Source organism: Macaca nemestrina, chromosome 9 (assembly GCF_043159975.1).
Source record: "Macaca nemestrina isolate mMacNem1 chromosome 9, mMacNem.hap1, whole genome shotgun sequence".
NCBI lineage: Eukaryota > Metazoa > Chordata > Mammalia > Primates > Cercopithecidae > Macaca > Macaca nemestrina.
In genome coordinates, this window is record NC_092133.1 from 42,554,361 (window position 1) to 42,577,838 (window position 23,478).

The following is a 23,478-nucleotide window of genomic DNA, read 5'->3' on the forward strand; positions in this document are numbered from 1 at the left end:
CGCAGACAACCTGTCTTAGCCAATTCCCATAATAAATTCCTTTTTATCTATCTATCTATCTATCTATCTATCTATCTATCTATTTAACAATCTTTCTCTCTTCTCTCTCTACACACACACACACACACACACACACACACACACACACACACACACCCTATTGGTCCCATATCTATGGAGAACCCTAATATTGAACCTTCCAGCTTCAGTCACCATAGGGAGATTGCTCAGTGTCAAGTCCAAAAAATTCTAAGCAAAGGAGTCAAGAGTCAGTAGCCCACCTTGGATTGAGTGCCAGTTAGGTTGGTGGGTCATGTACTGTATACAGAGAGAGAGAAAAAGGCGGGGGTTTGCTGCGAGGTCACCCAAGGGGCAATGACAGAGCCAGACCTGGGCTCTGATGGCGGCTTCTGTACTTCCTGATTCCCACCCCTGGGATTGAGACGGGGGCAACGCTTTTCCATAGGTGTTCCTAGATTACCACAGGATGCTGGGAACAGCTTTCTGTGGCTCATTCTTGCACAGAAAGAAAACCCCCCTAAAGGTTTTGGAATCTCGCCCTTCATGTTCACTGTGCTCACACAAAGCTCTTCTTTTCAGAAGCAGTTCTTTTCTCAGAACATTTCAAATGTAACAAATATACATCCATCAGTGTGGAGCGGCAATCAGCTCCCTATTCATTCGAGCCGGTGACCCTGGGCCTCCGCGCCCTGGAAACGCTCCACGGGAACACCGTGCCGTGCCAGAGAAGCTGGCCTCCACACAACCCGCTGTAAACAGCTTTGCAGAGATCTTCCTCTGGAGGGCACAGATCCCTGGGATTGCTAGGATGAGGTTTCTCATTCTTTCCGAAGTAAAGGACACTGGCAACGTTAAAGCGGGAACGAAAGAGCTTTGATCTTATGAGGCGGAGGTGCTTATCCCTGCTGGGGTTAACAAGGAGAACGTTCAAGCACTGCGAGTGGTCCACCTCGTTCCTTACCCTCCAGGTGCATCGACTTCCTTCTCCCCGCCCCAAAAGGCAAAGAATCACTGCGGGATGATGGCTCCCTCTGGAGGCCATGATGGGGAACTGTGTGCCTCAATTTTGCAGCCACGGCTGCCTTCCCCTCCCCCACTTTCCAGGGGCTCCTGCCCAGGTCGAGCTTCCCATGGTCTCTTCCCCAGTACATTACACACACTCCCTCCTGTGTGTAAGCACATAGATAGCAAAGCACCCAGAGGCACGCATACCCTTCTTTAACCCCCCGGTTCATCTCAAGTCTTATCTGTCAGTTATCTTAGGTTAAAAAAAAAAACAAACAATTCCACCTCCTTCTTTTCATTCCATTTGTGTTGCCCATAGTTTAATCACATCTGACAAGACTCACAGGGGTGTTAGTGAAAGAACTCTACCAAAGGAAAGAAATGCCACCTGCATTGAAGTAAAACTGAGTGCAGTCAACAGATGTAATCCTGTAGGTCCTGGCTGGGGTGCCAGGCTCCCAGGTAGAGGAAACCACCACCCCAGTTCGCAGAAGACTGGTGGAGCTTCTGGAGCATGAGATTATTAAGTGCTGAAACTGGGACACTCCCATTAAACCTGTGGCAGTGGGTCAACCTACTTCAAGGACTTGGTGGTCCAGAGGTTTCGCCTTCCTGGGAGATTTCTCCTTGATTCTGTCGGGAGAAATGGAAGAACTCTGAGTGGGGAAGGAAAAATGAAAGTAAATATTAAATGGCTCTTACAAATTACAGGCATTTGGGGAGCACCCATGCTCACGCAGACATGTAGGCAGGTGTATAGAGTACACTGATTTGGATTTAATGTCGGATAATTATTGACTCTGTTTTTGAAGCATTCACACTAACAATGTCCCTCAAAAGCAATCCCACATTTTTGTCAAGGAAACATTAATAATTTCCATTTATGCATGTTTGTGTAATTTCTTGTTACTCTAGTTAAAAAGCTTATGCATCTCATAAAAGGTAAAAAGTAATAGCTACTTTTAAATTTTATTTTTTATTTTTATGGGTACATAGAGTATATATTTATGGGGTATATGAGATATTTTAATACAGGCATACAATGCATTATAATCACATCAGGGTAAATGGAGTATCTAGCACCTCAAACATTTATCATTTCTTTGTGTTACAAACATTCCAATTATACTCTTTTAGTTATTTTTAAATGCACAATAAATTACTGTTGACTGTAGTCACCCCATTGTGCTATCAAACATTGTATCTTGTCTATTCTATCTAACTATATTTTTGTACCCACTAACCATCCCCAATGTCCTTCCCTCCCTACCGCCCCTCCCAGCCCATGGTAATCATCATTCTGTTCTCTATCTCCATGAATTCAACTGTTTTAATTTTTAATTTCCACAAATGAGTGAGAACATGCAAAGTTCGTCTTTCTGTGAATGGCTACTTTTTATTGAGCACTTCACTACTCAGAACCACACTGTCTTTTTATTACACACAATTGATGGATGAGGAAACTGAGCCTTAGAGAGGCAGGTGACTTGGCCAAAGTAAACGGCAGAGAAATATTTGCCTTCAGGTCTCTGACCGCAAAGCCTGTGCTCTAAATCACACGTATTAGATTTGTTTTGTATACGGTCTCTTACCTTATAAAAATAACTCATTGCTTAACATTTTATAAGCATCTCCCTCCACTGTGGTACCATTAGTCTTTCCAGCCTGCAATTAATCCCCCTCCAGTTTCTTTCCTGTGGCACAGAATTTTGTTCCCTGGTAAAGTGCGAGTGTCCCCTGTAAATTTCCCAGTTGACCAGGAGAGATCAGACTTGAGCTGCAGTCACACCTTGAGCTGATTTTTATGGGGGAATATTGGTGAGAAGCCACAAGCCCTAACTGGCAGTCATGGGACAGGGAATTGACTTCCTGAAAAAGAAACCCAAGGGACTTATACAGCATTTGGAGTAAACTATAGATTTTGCCCTTTCTGAGATCACTTTTTATCTCTTTATGTTTGTTACTTCCTGATACAGGGAACAAATTTGATGATATGGAACAGAATGAAGCTAAAAGTGAAAGTGTCTCGTTACTTTCTCCTCACCTCAAAGCACATGCTCCATTTCATTTTTCTGTAAATATTACCTTGAAGATAAAATTCAACGTTTTCTACTTATTAAACTTACTCTTATACATTTATTTAAAAAAATCATTTAACTTTCACCCACATTGCATGAGATCACATTATGCTGGCATCACAACTTAAGGGAAAAACAATAGGTTTCTCTTTTACAAATAAAGATTACAGATAAAAAAGAATCATTGATTGAGCTGGAAGTTCTTTAGGTTGTTTGCATCGTATTTCCATTAGCCTCTAGCAGTTAAATTCACAAATGACATTTGTTTCTGTGGCTCTATGCAGGGATCGAGTGTACCTGCTTTCTTCCATTGAACATTCCTTGAGTATCTTTCTGGTTGGCCATGTCCAGGCTATGACCCCTGCAGTAGCCTGTTGATACAGTAAAGAAAAAACCAAAAGCACAGAAGTAATAGATTTATGTAACTGTAAGATGCAAGAAATGAGGATTCCCAAACCCAGAACCATCTGGTCCAGGCGATATGACTGACATACTCCCTCTTTTCTCTTCCTTGTCTGTGCACAACATGAAACCCCTGAGTTCTGACATCTTTGGACCTGACCAGTTTCTCACTCTGCATCATGGTCCCCAAATTCTACAATTCCACTCGCGAAGAAAAGGCAAGGCAGCCCACGGGTCCTTGAGATTGTGTGCATTCCTGAGCGGCTGTATGTTGGTTCTGCAGTAAAGCAAAGGGAAAGTTAAAGAGAAGCAGTAACCACAGAATACAATTTAGTGCATATTTTTGCAGATCTTTTCCTAAGCTATAATCTATTATATTTTCGTGGTTTTGTTGGACTCTTCTAAATAGGTCGAATTATCTGGTGGTTAAACAGTTGTGACCTTTCAATGATTGGACAGACAGCACAGGCTTTTGTTCCTTGTTTCTAACTTAATGTGTTCTTTTTTAGCTCTTACTTTTTGAAGGGATTAACTTTAAACCAATATCAAGGTTTCTTTTTTAAAACAACCCATTCTTTGTTGCTTTAAACCCTATCGCTTAAGAACTTTGAGTCTTTTTCACATTTGTGTGTAGGAGGCCTTATGGGTTTTCAACCCATTTATCATGGGAACCAATGATTCAGGGAAGAGGTCAACCTTAATTCAAGGCCCACCATGTGAGGCAGAGAATTTCAGATTCCTCAGCACCCAGTCACTTCACCAATAAGAACATGGAGGGGTTGCGGAGGGGGATATGAAAGATAGATTTTGTCAAAGTGGAATTTTCTTTTTAAAAAATTGATCTGTCACTCAAAAAATATGCATTGAGCACTTCCTGTATTCCAGGCACTGTTGTAAGCACAGTGGAGATGACGGTGAGAAAAGGTGGACAAAGTCTCTGCTTATATGGAATTTACATCCTAGAGAGGAGAAGCAGATCATAAATAAGCAAATTAATCACTTACATTACTGGAGTTTTTAAGCTAGAAATCTAACATACTTTTGTCATAAATTTGGATAATACAGAGGAGTATAAAGCAAGAAGTAACAGTGACCTTCCCAAGCTCCCTCCAAGTCCTTCCTCAAAGGTAACCATTGTTGCAATTTAATTTGTAATTTCTACCACGTGTATGCAAACAGATAGATTGATTGTAGGGGAGGGATCATAATGTACATATTACATGGCAACTTGCCTTTTTCCTCCTTGGCCAGGTATTAGATGCAGCTTTCCTCATCAGAACATAGATCTACCACATTCTTTGCAAGGTCATAGTGTGAATGTATGAATCTGTTCCTCTATTGGCAGGCATCTTGTTTCCATTTCCTTGTCATGACAAACACTGCTGCTGTGAATACTCTTTGTATTATGTCATTTGAAATGACAGTAATATTTCTAGGAGCTAGAATCCTTCAGTTGAAAGTTCTGGGTCAAAGGGCATGCCTATTAGATTAATTTTGCTGATGATGAATGCATTTGAAAAACACATAGGAGGAAAAAAGAGAAGAAGAGATGAGGACTCATAAAAACAAAATATCAGGAAAAGTAGCGCTTAGTAAAGAGTGCAAGCAGAGCAGGATGGGAGCAGAACTGACCACAGAATGTAGTTATACCATCTCTTCTCAGCCTCTCATGAATTCCCCATACATTCCATAGCTAGACAAAGTTATTTCATTTGAGCTCCACGAAAATACATGTTAATGGTTCTCATTTGGTACTATTTGCCTTAACTCATAGTATGTTTTATGAAAACCCAGTAAATGTTAGTCAAATTCAAGCCATGAAATATGTATTGAATTTATCCATACATTACCTTGTATTTATTTAATTCAATCAGTAAATATTCCTGGAGTGCCTGCTCTGTGTCAGACACTGTGCTGAGCCCTAGAGATCCAACAGTGAATCCGGTAGAGCCCATCAAACTCAACAGCCTAGTGCGGGAGACAGTTATTCATCCAATCCCGGAGCATAAAGTTGCTAGTGTCACATGCTAAGAAGATAGCTGATATTTACAAGAGCCTCTGACAGAGGCTTAATCCAATTGTGAAGGCCAGGAAAGTTTTTTCTGAAGAAAGTGCTCCTGAGTTGAGTTGGGAAAGGTTTGCTTATTGGGTAATGATGTGTAGGCTAAGACAGGAAGGGCTGCTTGGATTTACTTAGTTACGTAGATTAAGAGGGAGGTGGGGGGACCTGATCCAAGCCTCAGTACTGGGGTAAAATTGGCAAGGATGGGGTGAAAGAAAGCCAGGTGGGTCTGGATGGAACTTGTAGTTCATGACTAAGCATGAGACTTTGTGAAACAATGTCAGCTTCACTGGAGAAGCTGATGAGGACAATGAGACCCTTAAAGAACCTGACACTAGCACAATATCCAGCACATAGAAGGAACTTTTAAAAGATTGATTAAAAGCACAAAGGAATGATAGCTCATGGCTAATTAAGCCTGAGCATCGAGCAACCATGCAGATACACCCCTGAATTTGCAGGGCTTGAAGCAAGTGTACAAATGAAGCCCACATAGCATGTGCCTAAATATTTTAAAGTTGTATATAATGCCACATCTACAGCCATCCTGTTCTTACTCAGGGCCCTGCAGTGTGATCCCCAGAGAATGATGCTGGTGTTCTTTTCCTGGCCTGTCCTGCTGCCTGTGAACTTGAGTGATTTCATGGCCCTGTCAAGGCAGGTGGGGCAGAAGGTGGCCCAGGCTCCCAGGTTACCTGGACCCACGTGGACCCACTGGACCTGGGATGGAGACTGACTTATCAAGCTGCCCAGGATGCCAGGGTTTCCTGAAACTGTCACCCAAGCAGAGGTGAAGTAGAAGGCACAGTGATCTGTCTGTCTGGATGTCCACTTGGGGTGATCTGGGGTATGTTACTTGAAGTAAATTGTGGCCCTGGTAAAAACCCAGGACAAAAGCCATAATCCTTCACTTCCCCTCCCAACAACCTCCTGTGGCCTGAGAGGCCCAATTGGATGGCATGTTCTCTTGCCTCAGTCTAGGGGTGGTGTTGATACTGCAACTGTTTCTGGATTAATAATAGAATCATTTAGTTTATAGTGTAGGAGAGTTACTGTTCATATTATTTACTCAGGTGTTTCTTTTTTCTGAAGACCTCCCATGGGTCAGGCCCTGTGCTAGGGCCAGGACATAGGGTTGAACACCAAGGCCTGGCCTGTGTGCTCAGGGAGCTTGCACTGTGGCTGGGATGACAGGTTCGACACAAGCAGTTGCAATTGAGATGAGTGTCACGAGAAGGGAGGTCCAGGGTGAAGAAGAAGGGAAGCGACCTACCATGGCCACACGGCTAGTCTAGTGAGCGGCTGAACTATGAATGAAGCCCACCTTGGTTGGACTCCTGGATCCTTTCTCACCTCCCCATCACAGCACCGTTCAACCCAGAGCTATGGGGCTGCCTTGGAGGGGAACCCCAGTGGCAGCTCCCAGACGCCCCTCAGTGAGCACATCTAGAAGAATCACAGACATCATCCTTGAGCTCTTTCCATCTCACTTCTGGGTCAGCCCAACGGGGAAAACTTCCCCAGACACAATCTGCCCCTTCAGCAAGTGCTCTCCAACTGCTCCCCTGAGGGGGCTTGAGAAAGGAAGAGCATTTGATGTGGGTAGGCAGTACTGACCAGCCCAGAACAGCTGGCACCGACTCCATGGTCCGGGGCAGAGCCCTCTGCATTTAGATGAGCAGCAGGTTTGGCCCGTGGTGCATCAGACAGGGCTTCACTCTCCCTCTCTACAGTCCAGCCTTCAGCTCTCAGGGGTGGCTGTTCTGAAAGACCGTGGACTGGACGCCGCAAAGCAGAGCGTGAGTGGCTCTCTCTTCATCTGCTTTTGCCCTCAGGAGCTGGATTATGGTTGAAGGGCTCTTGCATCTGGACGAGGTAACCATAGAGAGAGCCATGTTTTCCTGGGAGCCTGGACAACCACTGTTCCTCTGGCCATGAAGGTGGAAGAAATGCAAGAGGGAGAGTCTGCTCAGACCTAGTGACGATAAAGTGCCCAGGGGCTCTGGTTACCTGTGTGGCTGGGACTCTGTTTCCAGCTTTCAAAGACATAGTCCAGGAACTAAGGAGAGAAAACTTAGGCAGAGGCTTTCTGTGGTGTGAGCTGTGCCGTGAACACTGTTCCTCCAGGCAGAGGGGTGGAGGGTGCTGTTCCCTTCTCCCAAACCAGTGGGAGTAGGGCTTCCGCAGCACCTTAGGAAAGCTTGACATGTGTGGCTGCAGTTAAGAGACGCCTTGCCTGGAGTCAACGGACCCAGAGGGATCTGAAGACTAGAGGCTGTGCCCCAGGCCGGAGGCACAGGGCAGAAGAAGGGAGAGAGAGCGTGGCTGCTGTGCGGGTAAACACAGACTCCTCTTTGAGAGTGGGTCGATGTTGCTTGACTCTTGGGGTTGGTATGAGAACTTGCAGTAGCAATATCAGTCAGGAGCCACTGAAGAGAAATCCTGCCCAAGATGGTGGCCTGTGGGAAGAGCACATCCCTGTAGAAAGAGGCTGTGGGCTGTAACCCTGGAATAGGTGAGGGTTATGGGAAACTGCCCACTGAGATGGAGGCCTGGCCCCTGGCAAGGTGAGTGGCAGCTGAGAGTTGGGGAGAGGACCCTCCAAAAAACCAAGAAAGATTTCTGAGAGCTTTAAGTATCAGGCAGGCCCGGATGGCCTGGAGCTGGTTTACAACCTCCTGTGCTTTCCATTCACTTTCCTCCCCAACCATGTACCACAACTAGGAAGGAGAGGAGAGGGAGGGAAACAGAAAATGTCCAGGGACTGCTGAAGTTTTATCAGTGGAGGGGGTCTGTGAGAGGCACAGATAAACAAACGTTTGAATTACGTCTTTTGGGTTCCATTAGTTCGGTGTTGCATTTACATTCGTGGCACATTGGCCACTTGGGAGAGATTATGGGATTTACCCATCCTGTAGCAAGCCAGTGGTGGAACCCAAACTGGAATTCATGGCTATGCCACTGCAGTGAGCAGTACTCTGAGGGGAGCAGGCAAGAGCCACCTCTGGGGAGGGCGGAGAGTAGGTGGCACTGAAGAAGGCATGGCAGGGCAGGTGCTGGGGCTGGGGCTCGCCGGAGGGGTGAGGGGCTGAGCTGGGGTGTTTGGCAGAGCAGCTGGTTTTGTGGGGAGCCCCTGGATAGGGCTAGTGGAAAAGGCTTTTCAGGATCCTTCCCTCCCCTCCACTCTCATCTAGAGCTTCACGCATGACCTAAAAACTCAGGTTACATTTAACTGAGGTCCTGTACACCGGGCTGAGGGGTGAGATGTGCAGAGAACCCCACTTTTCTCCATCAGCATATATTTTCATCTTGAGCACCACTGGCATTGCCCTGGGCCCCTTGCGTTGTTTTCTTTTCACCTGGACTACTGCACTAGGCTTTTCATCTGTTTCCATTTCTATCCTACCCCTACCCCCTGACAGTCTATTTTCCACCAAGCTCCCAGCGTGATCATTTAAAAATATAAATAAGATGATGTCAGTTCCCTGTTTAAAAATCCTCTTACTGTGCTCAGAATAAAATACCAGCTTTTAAATATGGCCTGGAAGTGTCTCCACGACCCGGCCCTGCCTCTTTCTGCAGAGTCCTCTCCCAGCCCTCCTCCTGCTTCCCGCTCCTGCACACTGGCCTTCTGCAGGTCGCTGGGCTGCTTGAGCAGTCATCGCAATGATGACTTTTTCTCAGGAATACTCTTCCTCCTACCCTTCACCTGGCTAGCTCCAGCTTATCTTTCGGGTCTCAGCTTCAATGCCATTTTCTTAGAAAGGTCTTCTCATTCTTTCTCATCACGTTTATTCTCTTCAGAACATTCACCTCCAGTCTTTTTATTATGTATTTATTGTATGTGTTTAGCATACAATACTACAAACTCTGCTCTTGTAAAGGTGGAACCTGCTCAGCTCACCACCAAGTCCCAGAGCTTTGCACAATGCCTGGTATGTTATGGGTACTCAAGACAGTGTGACCACATGAATGACATACATGTTGTCTTTGACACACGCTGGCCTCCAAGTGTCTGTCCTCCACACTGCTCCTCTTCCAGTGGCCAGGAGGACCTAAGGACAGTCTTCTCTAGATCTCTCAGCTTTCAAACCCAAAGAGCCAGTGCGGCGGGACAGGGCTACCCTTGAAAGAAGACAGACCCATGGTGGAGACACAAATACATCCCTGGTGATTGCTTGCTAGTTACTTAGATTCAGATTCACGAGATTGAGTTAAGAATGCCTGTCTTATAAGTCTGTTCTGATGAATAAATGAGTGTGAGAGAAAAGGGAGGACGTTTCCAAAGTGCCTACTATGCACTAGACCCTGTGCTATAAATAGGTCCTTTATGTATCAGGACATTCAGTCTGACACATAAAAGGAATGACTTTTATGAACCATCATGTGAAAGGAAAAGCTCTAAGCCAGCAGGATTTTGGTTACTTGGCAGAATTTAGGTCTTAAAGCAAATCAAATACAGAACATTGATATAACTAAGGGTTGCAATCTGCAGATGATCAGATAGAGATTGAAAACAACAGTGCTGTCTTTTAGTGTGTCCTCTGGCATTGCTCTGATTGCTTTGTAACACATTTCATACCTCCACAAACCTATGGGATACATTATAATGATTTCTGCTTCATAAATGAGGAAACTGAAGCTCAGTGAGATTAGGTAGATTTCCCAGTTATACGACAGAATGACCCTGCATTTGGAGCCGGGTCTGTAGGCCACTGCATAGCTCTATTTTGGATTGAATTTGTGTCCTCCCCAAATTTGTATGTTGAAGCTGTAACCCCCAGAGCCTTAGAATGTGACTATATTTGGACATAGGGCCTTTAAAAATGTGATTTAGATTGAATGAGGTTATAAGGGAGGGCCTCAGTGCAATATGACTTGTGGCCTTAAAAGAAGAAGAGACATTGGGGTGCCTGTGAACACAGGAAAGGCCATGCAAGGACACAGGGAGAAAGCAGCCATCTGCAAGCCCAGGGGAGAGGCCTTAGGAAGAACCAAACCTGACAACACCTTGACTTTGGACTTCCAGCCTTTAGAACTCTGACAAAAATAATTTTCTGTTGTTTAAGCTACCTAGCCTGTGGTATTTTATTATGTCAGTCCTAACAAACTGATCTTACCTTCTGAGAAAGGCTGTTATCTTGCTGGCCTTTGGGCCTTATTAGAGAGGTCTGGCTGGAGGTTGGCAGCATCTACCAAAGGATCCAAGCTCAAGTTCTCCTCCAAGATGCTCTCTGCTGTTTCCATTTCCCACTGTATGTGTGTGTGAAGTGAGTGGAAATCTGCTTTGCAAAGGAGAGTGACTCCTGGAGTGGGGCAGAAGACCAAAAGGAAAGAAGAATTGGATCTGGAAGAGGAGGGAGAAGAGAAAGAAAAAGGATAAAGAGAATGAAATGAAGCTATAAACAGGAGTACACGAAATGACAGAAAGGAACTGGAAATAGACGAGGAGAAGGGAGAGGCAAGGAAGAAACACGTGGGAAAAGGAAGGGAGATTGTTGGAAGTGGCTGAGGATGGAGAAGAGACCAACAGAGGAGGGAAACAGGTAAAACAGAAGTGCAAGGTAGAGAGGGAAGAAGAGGGAAAACAGAAGAAGAGAGGTAGGGGACGATAGTGAGGATGAAAAAATGCAGAATGGAGGGGAGAGAAAAGAAGACAGAAATAACGGGCTCTGCTTTCCCTGAGAGCTGGCTGGCGCGCGCTGCTGTATCTCCTCTGCTCAGCCTCTTCCTCCTCCCACTGAAGTCAGTGCCATGCAGTTGTGGGCCAGTTGCCTGGAGTTAAGAACACAGAGCTGGACCTGGGGAAGGGGAGGAAGCCACAGTCTACTGGACAGCAGCCCTTGCCTGGGCCCCTGCTCTTCAGGCCTTTGTGGTCTAGCATGAATGCCCAACTTTGGTCCCAGTAGGTCCCACGTGCTGAGAACTTCAGTAAGATAATTTCAGAGAAGAGGAAAAGGAAGGGAGAGAAAAAGACAGGGAAAAAAGAGAGGCTGGCTGGGGACTGGCTGACACCATGATGTGAGCAAGATCCCTGGGGACCACAGTTCCATGCCAGAGCCCAAGGGATGGGAATTTGTTTCTTCACCCATTCATTCCAGCACTGTCTGGCATATGAATCTGGGAATATGGTGAGAAAAGGAGGACAGTTCCTGCCTTCCTAGTACTTAATAAGCCAGTGGTGAAGAGGGAAGCATGTTTGCAAGGGGAGGAGGTACACAGTATGTCTAAAAGCACATGATCTAACAGGTGACTGCTGAGATCCTGTTTTCCTTGGCAGATAACGCTTCACGGAATTGGCTTCCTTTCTAGGGCGCTATTCCTGCTCGCCCAGGTGTTCCACTTGGGCCATTGGTTTCATGTGTATCTACTGACTAATGATCACTTAAGCCAACTTTAGCTTGTCACCTCACTTGAGGCTCAACAAAGCAGGTGGGACAAATGATCTGATGCCACACAGCCTTCCTCTAGAAACTTTTATTATAAGAGGAGACGCTGTCCACCCAAAGGAACAAATCTTAATACTGGGATCTTACACAAGAGGGTCAGGGTGTCTATTTTTAAAGTGAAAATATGGCCACCTGGAACCTTGCCATCTTTCATATACTTACTATACCAAAGTTCTGAAGTCGGAGATGGAGCCGGGGGGGGAGAGGATATTGTCTGGCAAAGTGCTGAAATCTATATCAGCAATGCTTGTCTTTCTGAAATTCAGTTTCTTTCCCCACTGTATACTGGTGCCAGTAACTATGCAAGTGTGCGTGTCTATGAGGGTGGGGATATACCACAGTAACCAAGTCAGCATTCTTTCAAAGCTCACACTCTAATGGGAGGGCAAACAAACATCAATGACTGTGGTTGTGGTAAGAGAGCTAAGTGTTATAGAAGGGGAAAGAAGTCTGGATAAGCTTGAGATGATGGACTATAAATTGGTCTATGTAGGATGAACAGGATTTTGTAAAGAGAAACAGCCCTTGGTAGGAAGAACAAGGTTTTGGACGGTGGAGCAGGCTTGGTAGGAGGAGCACGATTTCTAATGAGAAGGGGTGTTATGGTGCTGAGATTTGTAAGAGGAGTTGTACTTTGTAATGAGGCATGCGGGCTTTGTAGGAGGCACAGGGATTTAGGAGGAGCAGGGCTCTTCTAGAAGGAATAGGTCTTTGTAAGGAGGAGTGGGCTTTGTAGGAGGAGCAGGGCTGTGTAAGTAGGAGCAGGTCTTTGTGAAGAGGTGCACATATTTGTAAGGAGAAACAGTGCTTGTAACAGCATCAGGACTTTGTAAGGAGGAGCAGGGATCTGTAGGAAGGGCAAGGCTCTATAGGGAGAAGCAGGGCTCTGTAAAGGAGTAGGGTTTGTAGGGGGATTGGGGCTTTGAAGGAAGAGCAGGGCTTTGTAAAGAGGAGCTGGACTTTGAAGAAGCGGGGATTTCTAGGAGCAACAGGACATTGGAAAAAGGAGAAGCTCTCTTTAAAAAGGAGGGTTTTGTAAGTAAGAGCAGGGTTTGCACGAGGAGCGGGGCTTTGTAAGGATAACGTGGAATTTGTAGGAGTGGTGCTTTGTGAGGAGGAGCAGTGCTTTGTAGGAGAAACGGGGCATTGTTAGGAGGAGCAGGGCTTCCTAAGGATAAGCTGGGATTGTTAAAGAAGTAGGACTTCGTAAGGATGAGCAGAGCTCTGTTGGAGGAGAAGTGATTTGTAGTAGGAGGAATGCTTTGTATGAAGAACATTGCTTTGCAGGCGAAGCAGAGCTTTGTAGGTAGAGTGGGGTTTTGTAGGGGAAGCAAAGCTTTTTAAGGAAGATCAGGGCTTTGCAGGAGCAGGACTTTGCAGGAAGAGTAGGGTTTGCTGAAGGAGCAGGACTTTGTATGACAGCAAAGCCGTGAAGGAGGAAAAGGCCTCTGTAAGGAGAAAGAGGCCTTTGTGAGGAAGAAGAGGTATCTGTAGAAACAACGTTTTGTAAGATGGAGCAGGGCTTTGTAGGAGCAGTGGGATCTGTAGAGAGGAGCAGGGCGCTGTAAGAAGGAGCAGGACTTTGCAGGAGGAGCAAGACTTCCAAGGTTTCCTTGGGAGGACTAGAGATTCTTTGGAGGAGCTGGGATTCCTAAGAAGAGCAGGGTTTGTAGGAGGAGCAGGATAAGGATAAGCAGAGCTTTTGAGGAAGAGCAAGGCACTATATGCAGAAACAGGGCTTGTAGGAGGAGCAGGGCTTCCTATGAGGACCAAAAGTTCTTTGCAGGAACAGGTCTTTTCAGGGAGGAGAGGCTTTTGTAGTGGAGGTGCTTCCTGAGGAGCAGCTGGGCTTTGAAGAGGGAGCAGGCTCTGTGGGGATGAGTGGGGCTTTGTAAGGAGGAGCAGGGCTTCCTAGAAGGAGGGCTGTGTGAGAAAGGCTGGGCTTTGCTGGTTTCTACTGGTAGTGATCACTGCATATTTGTCCTCTCCAGGCATTATTCTCTATTTGATTGCTGGGGGCAAATCCTGGCACTGCAAAGTCCACGGCAAGGGTTGGAATGCCAAGTGGGGTGGTACATGCCTTCCAGCAAAATGCTACCTGCACGTTCCCCAGCCACATGAAGAGCAGAGTGACTCCCAAGCTTCTCACGCCTGGCCTGGGTGCAAGACCCCTCTTTCTCTTTCCAAACTAGTGAAACGATAAGTGCTGAGCCTGTGTGGACAACACCCTTCTAAGACCTAAGGCAACTGTGACCTCTTTTTGCAAATGTAGGGTGTGGCAGACATTAGGAGGTCACAAAATTTTCCTTTTTCTCCTTGGGATGTGGCTTCACTAGGTCCTCCGGCCTTGCTTGCAGTTAGGTGAGGCCATGCTCTGGCCAGTGACATGTGATGAAAGCAATGTGTGCTACATGTTCCAGCACTTCCCATGTGCAGTCCTCCACATTCTTTCCCATTCTGCAGCAGCCTTGAAGAGAGTGGAGCTCAAATACAGAAGAAAGCCAAATTCTGCTCAGAGGAAAGCTGCTTTCCCTATCTCACTGAAACCCCTGAAGGACTGGGGTTTCTAGCTACCTCCATGGTTTCACTAACGTAAGACAAAGCTTCAGGCATCAAAATCACAATGGGGCCGAGCTAGAAACCATCGCAGTGTTCCTGACATAAATATCTTGCTTTGGCCTAATGAATTCCTGAGGCAAGTGTACATGGAAAGTATTCATAAACAACGCTTAGCTATCTAACTGGCTGAATGAAACAGTCTGTCTTTCAAGTCACTTGGGCCTGCCTTTGATTCCTAATTACTTTCAAAAGGTTTTTTTTTTGGATTTGATTAATCTAACAAAACAAAAAATTCTTCCAAGGGTGTGTGTGTATACACCTTAAGTGGTATTTGAGGGACAGTGTGCCATTTTAAAATAAATAACTGAAGAATCCTTAGAAAATATTTATGATCTCAAACACTCAATAAATTTCAATAAAGTTTGCTACAGGACTAGTACTTAAAGGAGATATTTTTAATGAAGGCTGCAAGCTACAGCGACTAATATTAAAGATGACAAACAACAATAAATTATGCAATTTAATTTTTAATAACAAAGATACTATATTTTAACATGGTGAAATATACTTGGCTAAGTCCAGATTAAAAAAAAAAAGTATCTAGCCCAACAGTACAATCATACAGCTTTGTACAGAACATTCCATAGATCAACAGAAAATACATTTGAGCACAAAAATAAAAAATATTTAAAGAGAATCTCTAAGCAGCATTTTATTTCTGCAAAAGACATATCTTGTACTGATTAAATATCTACAAGTGCTTTTCCTTTACAAAAATACATATATTCTTAATAGACTAAGTCATTAACAATGACCTGGTAATTCTTTCACTTCAATTTGAATGATTTATAAGCTAAATCTTACAACCACAAAAAGGTTTTTATTTGTATTAAGATGTTACCACTTTTGACAAAAAGCTTAAAATATTTTATATTTCAAAGGAAAATTAGCAACATAACTTTACAATATATCCTATGATATTTTGATTGTGAGGGCTACTCTATTTAAAACTGATGATCTCTGTTGTGTTGCTCAGATGCAGGAAAGCAGCAGAACCCTGGTACTCCCCCAACAAGCTCCTGTCGCGGACCACAGCTTCATAAGGACACTTAGGCCCCCACCCCCATTCTAAAAAATACAACAAAAGAAAACCGACCCCAAACAATGCTAGGCTGATCCCATTACATTTTTAATGTGTAGAACTCCTGCTCCAGTGGACTGATGTGCAGAGGATGGATAAATAAATTTGTTGACTATCTCTCCATCACCCAGAAATATTTAATCTTCATTTACACTAGATTAGTTTCTTATTCCATGAAGCTCCATAGATGGAAGAAAACTAGACTCAGTATTTAACATATCTGTTTCACTTGATTTTAGATTTAAAATTATAAAAATTAAAAATCTCTGAAAAATCAGTCTCAGTTTGGAACTATAGAAAAAGGGGCATAACGAGTATACAGATACATTTGAATGAGCATTTAAAATAATTATTTTTAATTTTATAACTTTCTGAAAGGAAGTGCTCAAGCATTTTAATTCTATTCGAAAATATAAGGAAAGCAAGTAAACATTATTTATGAAAACTGTATTACACTAGGAAGAGAATTACTTAAATTATTGGAAAAACATCACTGCAATAAAAACTATTGAAAATTGTATTGTACATTTAAGTATATCTGAATTAACTTTCAGTCTGATGTTTTCCATCAAAATGCTACTCAACTAGGTTTGTCAAGTAAATCCAGAAACAGTTATTGTGTGCCTTGAAAGGGTTTGAGTCTCTGGTGTATTTAATATTTTTCACTTTTTCATAAACCAGATCTAGCAGACATGTTCCTTATTTTTACCCAAACTGTAGGAATATATATTACAAAATATTGATAATTGCATTTCAAGTTTTCATGTTTCTAATCCAGAAAATTAAAGTTACGGCAAACTCATTCGTTTTTGAAGTTCCTACTACCAACCAATATCTTACTAGTATAAAGCTTAGCTTTCTGGAAAATTCCTTATGATAAATCAGAATATGTAATAGAGTGTGCATCCATTTTTACCCTCTCCAAGGAGATTTACCTAGTGACCTATCAGAAAGGCTTCATGAGTTTTACCTTTAAGGTAGCCCATAGCATGAATTCCCAAGGAAAATGGTACAAGGGGGATATGGAACTTCCTCTTGATGTACATGCTTGTTCTGTGACCCATTTTGTCAAAGCTGGCTGTATGGCTAAATTCTAATAATAATAAACTAAGTGCTGAGGAATAAGACAAAGAGTTGCATTTTTTTGGAGATGGAGACTCGTTCTGTCACCCAGGCTGGAGTGCAGTGGTGTAATCTCGGCTCACTGCAACCTCCACCTCCTGGGTTCAAGAGATTCTCCTGCCTCAGCCTCCCATGTAGCTGGGATTACAGGCGTGTGCCACCACACCTGGCTAATTTTTGTATTTTTAGTAGAGATGGGGTTTCACCATGTTGACCAGGCTGGTCTTGAACTCCTGACCTCAAGTGATCCACCTGCCGCGGCCTCCCAAAGTGCTGGGATTACAGGCGTGAGCCACTGTGCCCGGTCTAGAGTTTCTTTTTAAGGGGAAAAAACCACAGGCTCTTATGAAATATTTTGAATACAGAGAAAGCCCTTACTTATATAAATTCCATAGAATGAACTCTTTTCTATATAAGTAAGGGTGTTGGCACTTTTACCAAAGTCTGCCTTTAATAAAATTTCTCATATTACGAAGAATACAGGAGCTAAATCGAAGCTTAATTTTAGTTTACACTGCCTCCATGAAATAAAAAGCCTCTCAAATTAAAAATCTCAACTTTCTTTTAAAGTAGGTATTTCTCTCACTTTTCATGCAAAGGAAGGCTATTTGTTGTGTTTATCTCTTTCTCACCTTTGAGGATTTCCTAATATCTGTTAGATGACGCTGAAAAACAATAAACATATTTGAAAGGAAGTGTGTCCTGATTATTGCAAGAAAAGCCTGCATATGACTGATCTCACCAAGAAAATTCAGTTTAAAGCCTTTCTTTGGTGATATTTTAGCAATTAATCAAGGTTATTGCCTAACTATATAAAATTAAATTGCAATCTAAAAATTTCCAACCTCCAAACTGTTAAAACCGTCTCTCCAACATGGTTATTAATTTACTGTAAAATGTCTTTGGTGATATCTATATTCTTATGAAAATCTTCCAAAAAATTAACTTACAAGAGCCTATTTAGATATGAAACCATTCATAAGAGACAGGTACAGATAACTTAAACTTTATGCAGTAAATTTAAAACAGAAATGCACTTTAGCAATGAGGCACTTTCTCTTAAATATTTCAGTAAAGCTAAACAGTTCACAATATTATATAACACACTTTTTTTCTTAAAGAATCAGTTTAAATTTAGATTACATTTGAGTGTGTAATGTAGTTGAGCAAAATCATTACATTTATAAAATGTGGCACATTAGTATGGGATAGATGTTTAATGTATAAAGAAATAATATACTTCTCTAAGAGTAGTTAAAAGGCATTACCCAAGTTACCTGTACTCCAGACTGAGTATTACCTCATCAATGAGCATTTTAGTTTATTTTTTCAAACTTTGTAAAGGTGTTTTGCTAATCTAGAGAAAAGGCCATACATATTTTGATTTCTCTATTAACTGATGTGATTACTTCAATTAAAGTAATGTTTATAAACCACAGTCATTCTTTATATCTAAGTTCCCTTGACCCTTTTATATTTATAATTTCTAAGGCAGATAAAAGAGATAACAAAATCTTTTATGGAAGTAAAGGTCTTTCAGTTTATTGCTTAAGAAACAACAGATTAAAGAAAACTTTTAGTTTTAGTCTCTGATTTTACAGATTCAGATGATTCCTATAGGTTATTTATATAAAGAATTCATTTTATAAGCACCCTAAATTTATCAAGCTAACCACAAAAGTTGCCTGTACATTTTTTCTATACCTAGTTTCTTGCAAATTCTACAACCTGACTTAAGGGGTAATTAACGGGGAATACAGTGTATTACTAGACATGAAAGTAGTCCTATCCTTAGAAAGCTGTAGTTGAATAATATACCAAAATAAGTCAGTTGAAGAAATCTGTGATTCTAGTAGTAATACTATATAACTTATGACCATCAAAAAAATGTGTACCTTTCTCCAAACGACAATTGATGCCTTTCTTTATGTAAGCTTTTCACATATTTTGGCACATATTCCATTGCATTTCAATAAAAATGTTAATGCATTATCAGTAAATAAAAGAATTCTATATAAAACTATTCTGTTGCATAATTGCTTCCTATATATTTCCTTGGAAAATAGTGAAATTAATATGACAAGGCAACTAGCCAAATTTAAAGAGATTTTGTAAATAAAATTCATTTATGGCCATTAAGTTTTGGCTGGAGGGCCAAAACATCAAAGTCTCACTTGTGATTTTTAAAAATGCACTCAATTCGTTTTGAGTTAATTAAAATTCTATTTGCAAAACACTATTTTAATCACTGACCTAGGTGTGACAAATTTATAATAATTTGTAAAAGTTCTTAGGGATGTCTGGGAACTGAGTTTCACAGCATAGAAAAATAATTTCTGTAGCTAGATAATAAATTCAGTTTTTTCAGCCATTTGTAGTTAACGAAAATCTGCCTTTTAAATTCTTTTAAGTGCTTGTGAGCCATTGCAAGAACAAAAACAATCTAACAAAACAAAGTTAAGAAAGTATTGCCTTAACCTTTTTCACCAAAGTTAGAAAAACAGAAAAATTTAATAGACTTTTTGACTCAAAAAAAGATACAAGGAAAAGATAATTATGAAGTTTCAGCCTTTTACGTAGTGAAACATATTAAGATTTAGCTGTAGTTTGTATGTTTGCTAGAGTTGTACAATATCTTATTTCTAAGAATCATTTTGAAATTCAGAAGGCTTGATTTCTGATACATTTTACTGGAAAATGTGGCACATTTACCACATATGCAGTATAAAACCTAAATGTGTGTAACACACAGGTTGTGCTCATGTCATATTTCTCAAACAAATATTTTCCCTAACTTTCAAGGTTTTTTCCTAAGTTTCAAAAGTTAGCTTGTTTGTTTCAAAGCAATTTCCAAATAAGTTTTTTGAAAACTGTAAATTTTAAAAGATTTAAAATGACAGTTTTCATATAATTTAAGGTAACAAGACTTTCTTTGACTTGCAGACTAATCCTAAAATGAATGGAAGACTTAACAAAACTGCAAAATACAAGACATTTTGTATTTCTGATCTTAATGAACTCATGTATAAAATAATAATCTCATTTCCCCAATTACTACAGGATTTAAAATAAAATACCCTTAACCTATTAATTTTGGTTAGCATAGTTCTATACTGCATTTATTCTATTTTATGCACAAAGTTTGGAAATGTGAAAGGTAACTAACAGTTTTAATCTACAACTGTTTTGAGACTTTTGAAATCCATAAAATAGCTAATGTTATGTGCTCTAAACATCCTAATATTTAAAATCATCATAACCCTCTGCATGCCACAATGACATATACCTAAGGCCAACTTAAAAAGAGAAATAATGCACTCATTAAATGACAGCAACAATGTAATGATACATGAAATGGGCTATACAATGACATTTCCATGAAGCAGCACCTGCTTGTCATAAGGCATTATGAAAGAAGATTAACCTTACTTACACATTAATTTTATCAAAAGTAAATGTGATCAGCTGCCAACATTTTGAATGGTTGGGAATCTAACTTCAGTTCAAGAGGTCACATACATTTTCAGTCTGGAGGGCTAACATGCCTTCCTTGTGCAATTGGTAGACTACACGGACAGATGCTTAGAATGTCTACAATTATGTTGTGCTCTAATGTTACAGAATAACTGGAATTCTTGGCAAAAGGACTTGCACACTCAAGAATGAACTTTTTCACACAAAAAGCTTACCAAGAACAAGACAGTGGCTCAAAAACCACTTTTCTAAATATATTTCCATACAAAATAATTTCAAGATATAATTATTAGTTTCTTGTACAGTACGCTATTTAAACAAGAATAAAATAGTAAGTATGTGAAAACTGCAACACCACAAAAATTGAGCCATTTTACTAGTGTAATTAAACATTAGAACAATCTTGGAACAGGCAAGCAAAATATTCAGAAGGTTGAATCATGGCGGCACACCTAACTGATTTTAACCATGACTTGCACACTTTGAGACAACACAAATACCTTATGCAGATGGTTCAGTAGCAGAATGGCACTTGGTTTGCTCCTAATAGAAACAACATGAATGCAACTGACAATTGAGAGATAGACAATGGCCTTATTTGCATGCTGAAAATCTGGTTGTGTTCCTCTAGTCCACACACCATTAACTGTGCAATCTGTTGACGAGTAAACAAATAGTGCAGGATTCATCTCAGTGAGGTCTGGGCCCCTTCATCTAACCAAAATCAATTCTTGGTCGATACTGCAATACCATAGGGTATGACTACAAAATAAAGACAGATAATGAATAAGACTGTACTTGGATAAAAACAATACAGTTTATATACAAAGATTTTAAGAATTTGGGGTTATAATTTACAATATTTCCTGGTACTAGAGATTACAACAGTTAAAATTTGAGTTACCATTAAAACTCGATTTCTTTTGATTGCCATTATTTTTCTGTAATCAGTCAAGTTTTCAATAATATGCAGCAGAGGTCAAGTTTAAAGGTCTACAGACATGATGCAGGTTGTATATATGACTAGTACCAGCACAACACTTAGAAGAGGCAAGACCTGGGGAGGACTGAAAGTTACATACCCTGCTTATAGGCATTCAGTTAGTAACCCTATGAGGCGAACAAGACAAATCAGCAGCCTGGATTCCACTACAGCTTAGGCTGGTGAGAGCCCACTAAATCACAAATCAACGAAGAGACCCCCTCTGCTAGGAACCTGTAAAACTGGAGTAGTGTTCACAAATCACATTTCTTACAAGTTTGACACATTTTTTTTAATTTAAAATTTATTTTAATGATCCTTTAAAAATATTGAAAAAGTAGCTAATTGTTACATGAAACATTTAGGTCACTGCCTCCTTTCAACAGTTGATACTAATAAACATTTGGATTTTACTACAACATAAAATAACCGAATGGTTCATATTGTTCTTCATGTCACTATGTAGAAAAGGTATCATACATCTGGCTATCATACAGAACTAGAGAGAAAACAGCTTCTTTGGGATAAAGGCATATGGCATATGCCACGCTACCTCTGTGTTTGTTTTTACCCTGTACCATATCTTATAGAACCAAAACATCAGTGGTTTCTCCTTTCCTTAAATCTGCAGATACCCCCTCTTAAAATGAAATTTGAGGAGCTAATTTTATGGAATCAAGAAGGGGCTGAGATGGCCACTGACTGATGTTTCTCCATCTTAGTATACATGAATACAAAAATACGGTATAGAGAACTTTGTATTCTTTCATATAGATAAAAGGGCTAGACTGAGACATAACAATCCTGAAAAATGACCATTTCAGTGCTTACTATAGCTATGCTACACACTGGGACGACTCAGTGTGGGAATCTGTAACCATTCAGCTCAGGATGGAACTAGAGGGTAGGAATACAAATGCCCTAGGTCTTGCTCTCCCAGCTGAAGTACAGCAGATGCTACCACAGCTGTCTAAGGGCTGGAGTAAAAGTGTAAAAGTCTCAGACAGTCTCTCAGGGTTTCCAGGATCTAAAACTTCTAAAACTGTTTTGGTTTTACTTGTTTTTATTTTAAACTTTATTTAGTTCCCCCTGAATCAGAATACCTGGGAAGGAGTAAGACACAGATATCTCCATTTTACTAAACTCTGGATGTTTCTGAAGCCCAGAGAGATTCTGAGATGACCAACATCCTTTCCATTCTACGTCACCCAACCCACAGCTTGCCCTTCACTATGATAACTGCTCTAGTTTTGCGTTTGATTCCCAATTCTATTGAATCTGCACACTCTCTGCAAATACATAAGCCACTCATTTTAGAATGCATTCATCATATATAGAAGTATCCATCATCAGTTCTACTAGGGATAAAGGTACAGAGGGAAGTAAAATGGCTTGATTGGTAATGCTTGGGATTTTCTCAGTTTTGGGCTGAAAATAATTTTCTTTTCTCCCCCAAGTAGCCATTTGTGTGTGTTCTATAAGAACATATGAAGTTTAGTAATTTTATTGAAATGTGTCACAACACTGAAAATTGTAAAGGTATATTTTAAGTTCTATTTGTGTTTCGGTTTGTTTTCTGAAATAAAATGGCACCACACTAACAATAATGAAATGTGGCATATAATTACCTCTTAGTGTTAAGTGACTGCATTAAATAGACCTACATTACAGTTTCTAGTCCTCAAGTCTCATTATGTAATAAAAATAAAGAACAGATACTTAGAGAATACATTTCAAATAATTTTAGAAAATGATAAAACTGTCTTTGATATACTTTTTTCCTTAAAGAATGAATTATTTTTGTCAAAACCTGTTTTTACTGTAAATTTGGAAAATACAGAATGGTATCAAGAAAAAAAGGAAAAATATTTAAATCCTACCATCCAAAGGTAACTACCATAATAATTTTAGTGTATATTCCTCTACTCATTTTATCTACATTCGTTTTTTTTTTTCAAAACTAGAATCATGCTAAACACATTGTTTAGTATCATTTAAATTTTTTATACATTTAGCAATTCCACAAACCTATTTCCATACCATTTGATATGGTCCTACATAATTTTTAACAGCTGTATATTATGCTGTTATAGAAATGAACTGTGAGTTATCAGTAAGTCTCCTTTTGCTGTACATTTGAGTTTAGTCCTTTTCTCCTTTGCTATTATAACTTAATCTTAACC

The 23,478-nt window shown here is 40.9% G+C and overlaps 1 protein-coding gene and 1 long non-coding RNA gene across 10 annotated transcripts in view; one reads left to right on the forward strand and one right to left on the reverse strand.

Moving 5' to 3' along the window:
* Positions 1-23,478, forward strand: part of LOC105480441 (uncharacterized) — a 339,420-nt gene that overhangs the window by 97,460 nt on the left and 218,482 nt on the right. The gene's annotated exons all lie outside the window — the stretch shown is intronic.
* Positions 1,311-23,478, reverse strand: part of LOC105480391 (polycomb group ring finger 5) — a 134,850-nt gene continuing 112,682 nt past the window's right edge. For 5 of the 9 annotated variants that reach the window (XM_071069507.1, XM_011739170.2, XM_011739181.3 and 2 more), the window contains exon 10: positions 1,311-3,783. In XM_071069507.1, the coding sequence (XP_070925608.1) occupies positions 3,700-3,783 (84 nt within the window). In that variant the 3' untranslated portion in view covers positions 1,311-3,699. Of the gene's footprint in view, positions 3,784-15,087; positions 21,076-23,478 lie in introns of those variants that run through there. The other 4 variants (XM_024792585.2, XM_011739214.3, XM_011739232.2 and 1 more) reach the window with 1 other exon arrangement.